General features: G+C 32.4%; 1 protein-coding gene across 9 annotated transcripts in view; it reads right to left on the bottom strand.

The window, feature by feature from the left end:
- Window positions 1–1,523: 1,523 nt before the first annotated feature.
- LOC107676421 (calcium-activated potassium channel subunit alpha-1-like) overlaps window positions 1,524–7,224 on the bottom strand; it is an 80,269-nt gene continuing 74,568 nt past the window's right edge. For 3 of the 9 annotated variants that reach the window (XM_016470959.1, XM_016470962.1, XM_016470960.1), the window contains 2 exons: window positions 6,010–6,106; window positions 1,524–1,737 (listed from right to left, as the gene is read on the bottom strand). In XM_016470959.1, coding sequence (XP_016326445.1) covers window positions 1,554–1,737; window positions 6,010–6,106 — 281 coding nt within the window. In that variant the 3' untranslated portion in view covers window positions 1,524–1,553. The remainder of the gene's footprint in view (window positions 1,738–6,009; window positions 6,107–7,224) is intronic. The other 6 variants (XM_016470961.1, XM_016470963.1, XM_016470964.1 and 3 more) reach the window with 6 other exon arrangements.

Genomic DNA, 7,224 nt, shown 5'->3' with positions numbered 1-7,224 from the left:
TAATTTATATAGAAATTATTATTTTAATTTAAGGTTGAAGTACTAAAATTACTAAAACTGAAAATAACCTATACTTATACTTCAGTTATACAAGGCAATATTTCTAATTTTCATTTTGTTTAAGCTGAAGAATTAAAATAACTAAACTAAAAATGAAATAAAAAGAATAAAAAATAAACAGATATAAAAAAAAAAAATGAAGAAAAAAAAAAACACCACAAAATTACTGAAACTACTTTCGGTTATACTTTAAGTCAATATTTCAGAAATCAAATGAATATTTCTCATTTTTGTTTAGTTTAAGTTGAAGAACTAAAATGACTAAAACTGCAACTAAAAATATTGAAACTAAAACTGAAATAAAAAAATAATCAAAACTAAATAAATATTTTAAAGTAATAAAACTGACAAAAACACAACAAAATTACTAAAACTACTTTTAGTTGAAAGTCTATCTGAATTCATAGTATATTTTAGTTAATTTACAAGGCAACATTTCTAATTTTTGTTTAAGTTGAAGTAATAAAATTACTAAAACTACAACTAAAAATAATGAAACTATTATACTATAATGAAACTATTTTATTACTATTATACAAATAATATCAACTAAATACACTTTTTAAAGTAATAAAACTGACAAAAACACACAACAAAATTACTAAAACTACTTTCAGTTGTACTTTAAATATTTCAGTCAGTTGCAAAGGCAACATTTGTGATTTTTGTTTGGTTTAAGTACTAAAATTACTAAAACTAAAACTGAAAACAACTACACTAAAACTGAAATAAGAATAAAAAATAGAATTGGGGAAAAAAAGTAATAAAACTGACAAAAACACACAACAAAATTACTTTTTCAGATAGTTGCCAAGGCAACATTTTTTAAGTTTAATTACTAAAATGACTAAAACTAACTAAATTAAAAATATAAATGTGACTCTGGAGCACAAAAGCAGTCTTAAGTCGCTGGGGTATATTTGCAGCAATAGCTAAAAATACATTGTATGGGTCAAAATTATTGATTTTTCTTTTATGCCAAAAATCATTAGCATATTAAGTAAAGATCATGTTCCATGAAGATATTTAGTACATTTCCTGCCGTAAATATATCAAAACTTAATTTTTGATTAGTAATATGCATTGCTAAGAACTTCAAAGGTGAACAACTTTAAAGGTGATTTTTTTGCACCCTCAGATTCCAGATTTTCAAATAGTTGTATCTCGGCCAAATATTGTCCTATCATAACAAACCACACATCAATGGAAAGATTATTTATTCAGCTTTCAGATTATGTATAAATCTCAATTTTGAAAAAGTTACACTTAAGACTGGTTTTGTGCTCCAGGGTCACAAATAAAAAGAAAATAAACAAACATATTTTACAAAATTAAAATAAAAACAGAAAATATAAAAATGTAAACTACATCAAAATTATAATAACTACTGTAAGATCATTATACAGGTGAGATGTTTTTCTTGCTTTGGCTTTTTGGCCTGTCGCACCTCTGCCATTTTACTATATGTAAAATATGATACTATAACACTGACCTCAGATCTGCTGTTCTAAAGTTCTGCAGTTCTGTTGTGTAACCTGCTGAATGTCTCTTACCAGCATGACCTTCTCTATGTCTTTTGATGGACACCAGTGAAACATTCCTGTCGAATCATATTTCTTTATGTTCTCGTCCATTGTTTCCATTTGATCGTGACCTGGGACCAACAACGGGTCGTGCCTGAAACAAACAAACCACAAAAACAAGGAAAAACTTGAGATGGTCAAATTCATGCTCCTCTTCCAACAACAACGATATCAATGGCAGACTTCAGAATGTATAAATCAGATGTTTGCAGGGAATGAATTGGATGCTTGGAAGCAGGGCTGCTGTTACAGGACGTGATTGAGAGCAGGAGCTCAGGGTCTCAGGGACGTTTGATTGGCCCATTAGAGGAGTGAAGGTTTCAGCATCCTGTCAGAGAGCGTTTCCATCCATCAGCCGCAGCTGCAGTTATGACTTTATTCTACATCATTAGGCCATTAGAGGCTGAGCTGAGCTCCAGACGCTCTCCTCACTTCCTCCAGCTCTCTGTCCATCAAATTTAATGCGTGCCGTTACAGCAAAACCGCACGGTCAGCACCGCGCCGCACCAGATGCCTGCTGTCAGAGCAAATGCCAGATACACGCTACCGTACCGCATTACATCACAAGCACACCTGGGCATTAATGGGTTAATCTCAAAAAATCTGTCAAGAACATGTCTCAAGAGCCATGTTTCACCCTAAAATAAAATAAAAAATGACATTAAAAAAATATAAATCTCATTCAGATTTTATTTTTTCATTTAAACATTTTAAAATAATATCACAATGCAGAAAGCAATGCAATGGTTCTAAAAAAAGTAATCTTCTTTATATAATTCCCATTTTTCTGATTTGCAAGTGAAATGTGAGCAGGACATGTTTTCGTGACGTTCAGTGTGAGGCGCTCCGGATGAATGTGATCTGAGTTTTATCAGACTGGACTCGATCAGCCCTTCACTGACAGCACATTCATGAAGACTCAATCTCTCACACTGAATACGGTTAGTGTTTCAGCAAACGCGCTCTATCTGATCCTCTCAGGGGCTTGATCTGTCAGCGCTGAACACATTCATACCATCCTCGCCAGCACAAAATCAATATCTGGCCAATCGGCTCATAGCACTCATGAAAGAGTGAGTGTGTCTCATTTGGGTCCTGTAGCAGCATGTGGATCAGACCTGACACACACACACACACACACACACTCACGCACACAAAAACAGGCTGATCATTAACACATCAATTGGGATTATCATGGAAAACAAAGATACTGTAAATTGCATAAATCTCCTAGAAATTTGTTTTAAACATAAAGCTACATTTATCAATACCCAAATGAAGTGCAGCAATTTTCAGATCACTGAGATTTATTAAAGTGTAATTTATATATATTTTTGTAATTTCATATAATTTTATGGAATGATTTTGTTGCTGCAATACCCCTCTGTGCACAAAAACCAAAGGAACGTACGTCTCCTATGATTGGCTCTGGAACGACTCACCAGTTCAGATGCTGTACGACAGGAATAACGACACTCTGACCATCCACAGGGTTTCTGCACAAAATGCAGGCAATTACATGTGTGTGGCATCAAACCAATATAATGACACGACGATCTTCAACGCCAGCAGTGGTGTGACTGTGTACATCAGAGGTACGATCAGGTCACACAGTATAATCAAGTTTAAGACTTTTAGTGTTTTTAAAAGAAGTCTCCTCTGCTCAGCAAGGCTGTATTTATTTGATCAAAAACACAATAAAAATTCGAAATATTATTGCAATTTAAAATAACAATTTTCTATGTGTATATTTGTTAAGCTGTAATTTATTTATGTGATGCGCAGCTGTATTTTCAGCATCATTACTCCAGTCTTCAGTGTCACATGATCTTCAGAAATCATTCTAATATTCTGATTTATTATCAGAGCTGGAAACTGTTGTGCTGCTTAATTTTTTGTAACCTGTGATATTTTTTTCAGGAATCGTTGATGAATAAAAAGTTAAAAAGAAGAGCATTTATTTAAAATAGAAATCTTTTCTAACAATATACACTACAGTTCAAAAGTTTGGGGTCAGTACATTTTTATTCTTTCTTTTTTTTTGAAAGAAATTAACTTTTATTCAGCAAGGATGTGTTAGATTGTTAAAAAGTGATAGCAAAGATTTATATTGTAAATCTATTTATATAATAAAATATTTGGCAGCACAACTGTTGATAATTCTAATAATAAATCAGCATATTAGAATGATTTCTGAAGATCATGTGACACTTTATACTGGAGTAATGATGATGGAAATTCAGCTTTGCATCACAGACATAAATTATATTTTAATGGATATTAAAATAGAAACCATTATTTTATATTGTAATAACATTTTGCAAGATTACTGTTTTTTTTCAGTATTTTTGATCAAATAAATGCAGCCTTGATGAGCAGAAGAGACTTCTTTAAAAAACATCACAAGTCTTACTGATCCCAAACTTTTGACTGGTAGTGTATATATATATTACATCTTTTGATCTAGATATAATAATAGAACATTGATCTTTTTGGCTTCATATTAAAATTATTTTGTTATAGCAGCTATATACATCTGACAATAAATCTAACAAAACTAATAATGTATAGTGATAATGTAATTAGGATATTGACCTCAGATTGAATATATCATTTTGTAAGTCTAATTTTGTATAGAATTTTATGGATACAATATCTATATGTGTGTGTGTATATATTGCAGCAAAAGAATACATAAGATGAGAGAATATTTAGGTTATATCACAGTGTTTCTTATGAATGTATGTAATACACAGAAAGGCCATGAAATCCCTGAGAGATCTCTGGTCCCTCTAACATGCTTTCTAAAGAGCCTGATTCAGTCTGCTCTTCATTACTAATTGACTGGAGCCTGCAGGCCGGAGGCGCTAACCACAGCTGATACACTACGCCGCAGTGTTACTGCTGCTTCTACGAGCGAGAGCCTCAGGCTACAGCAGAACCACGCAGACAATCAAACGCCTCACAAAACAACCCTAAACACCACACACACACTCATCCTGCTGCTGCTGTGATACAGAGACAACACAAACAAACAGCGCACAGATGCTCAAATACAGAAACTACAGCAGACTTTCACGTGAATCTTTTAGTACAGAAGGTGTTTTTTGTAGACAGACTTCACTGAAATCATTACTTAAAGTACTTCAGTGCAGTCTCGCTACACCAAAAAGCTACAAACAAACAATTTAAACTGGTATAATATAAAGATTATATTTCCGTTTTGTAATGCCAGAACAGCTGGGACAAAAAATTAATCAGTGAATCATTCTGTGATCCATTTCATATATAATGAGATAATATTATTAATATGCAGGAGGTTACGTTACGTTATGGAAGTTAAAACTTAATGTATTAGGAGATTGTTCAAATATGAAAATCATAATGAGTATTAGCTAAAGTGATGATTATATAATAAATATTTGAGTCATTATTTCCCTTTAAATCACACTTGTAATATACATATCTATCTCTATCTATATATCTATCTACTTACAAATGAGGGCAATATATATATATATTTATTATTTATAATTATATGTGATAATACATAAAATAAATATGAGTAGATAGATAGATAGATAGATAGATAGATAGATATAATAAATATGAGTCATCAGTTAGATATATATACACATACATAGATATATAACAATATAAAAATGACAGTTATGTATTATATACAATAAATGTATGAGTCATCATTTCTATTTTAAATATATATATATATAATTTTGTAAGTCTAATTTTGTTTAGAATTTTATGGATACAATATATGTGTGTGTGTGTGTGTGTTTATAAAATAATTAAAATACCAATAAAATATAATAAATAAATACATATACACGTATATAGATATAAAACATTAGATCTAAATTTATATTATATATAAAATAAATATATGAGTCATTTTTCCCTCTAAATCCCACTTGTTATTAATTACTGTCCATATAATATGAAGTATTCCTGCCTGCTGTCCTGATAAAAGTATTCAGAAGATATTATTCTCATTCCTTCATTGAGTATTAATGGCTTTTATTAATTCACTAGCAGCTCTTTCATCAGTCAAAATCAATAAATGGATCTGTAATTCTGGAGGACAGGATAAGAGGCAGGTAAAAGCGGGCGGCACATCGGACTGCAGCAAGAGAACCACAGCCTGAGGCGACACAGACCGACCGCGGCCTCTGATTGGCTGGAGCCGAGGGTCGTGTCACCCGTTTAGTGAGCATGAGAGAGGATAGAGACGCTAAATGTGAAGGGTTTTCTCATGCAAAACTCACTACTATGAGCAATATGGCATTATTTCACTAGCATTCATAGAAGTGAGTTCTGCAGAAACAGAAACAGACAGTTGTGCTCTTACCTGATGATTTTGGGTGAGCATGTGGGCGACGTTCTCATCCCTCCGTTACGCTGTTTTTTCTTGGGCGACAGAGCCAACTGCTGCTCCTCCTCCACTACTGAAACACCAGCCACAGTTTGAGATGCAACCAAACTGCATATGTTACCAAACAACAGTCACAAACCATTAAAACACTTCAAAACATACAATCACACAGCTGTGAGACGCATACAGAAGGGTTGACGCACAAGGAGAGAGAAAGAGTGGGAATTCTGGGTGAAGTTTGACTAACTGTTTTCATTCTAATCAATGCCAGTAATACATTTCTGGTCAACTTTACTTGGAAGCCTTTGTGTATAATGCATTATAAAGGTATTGCGATGCATTGTATCTTTTCATAAATAATTGTAACTAAAATTAAAATGCATTTTAATATCTGCAGATTCCTTGATTGCCATGTGTTTTAATGCATTATACTTTTGAAAGGTGTAACAATGAATAGATAAGTATTATAACTGTGGTTACAATTATTCATTAGATTACACAATGCATTTTAAGTTGCATTTCAAGGCATAATTTAAAATAGTTGTAATTAATTTTTTTATTAATGCATTATATATAAAGGCTTCAAGTAAAGTTTTACCATATTGCTTATCTGCCAAGAAACTGTATTTTGCATTACTTCATTCAAAATGGGCAGTTACATTTTTCTTAAAAATGTATACAGCTTTATTTTAGTTTAGCTTTACTATTAACTGAAAACTACAAAATTAGATGTTTTGCAACAATATATATAATTTTATTATGCTTTTTTCAACATTTTGAAAATGAATGAATTTTATTAAGGTACAATCATAATTCTGTTCCACATATTTTCATTTGGGTGGGTTATACTATATATTATCAACTTAAAGCTTGCAGCTTCACACTATAAAAAAACTGATCAGTTTGTGTGTGTGTGTACTGGTTTATATATCCTGGTGGGGACTTAAACCTGACTACACACAGACTCATGGGGACTCGTGTCACGGTGGGGACCTAAATTGTGGTCCCCATGAGTACAAAAGCTTATAAATCATACAGAATGAAGTTTTTTGAAAATCTAAAAATGCAGAAAGTTTCCTGTGAGGGGTAGGTTTAGGGGTAGGGTTGGTGTAGGGTGATAGAATATACGGTCTGTACAGTAGAAAAACCATTACGCCTATGGAGAGTCCCCACAAGGATAGCTGACCAGAC

This window comes from Sinocyclocheilus anshuiensis, unplaced genomic scaffold, assembly GCF_001515605.1.
Source record: "Sinocyclocheilus anshuiensis isolate Anshui unplaced genomic scaffold, SAMN03320099.WGS_v1.1 scaffold2270, whole genome shotgun sequence".
NCBI classification, from domain to species: Eukaryota; Metazoa; Chordata; class Actinopteri; order Cypriniformes; family Cyprinidae; genus Sinocyclocheilus; species Sinocyclocheilus anshuiensis.
This window is presented reverse-complemented; position numbering and strand designations above follow the sequence as displayed.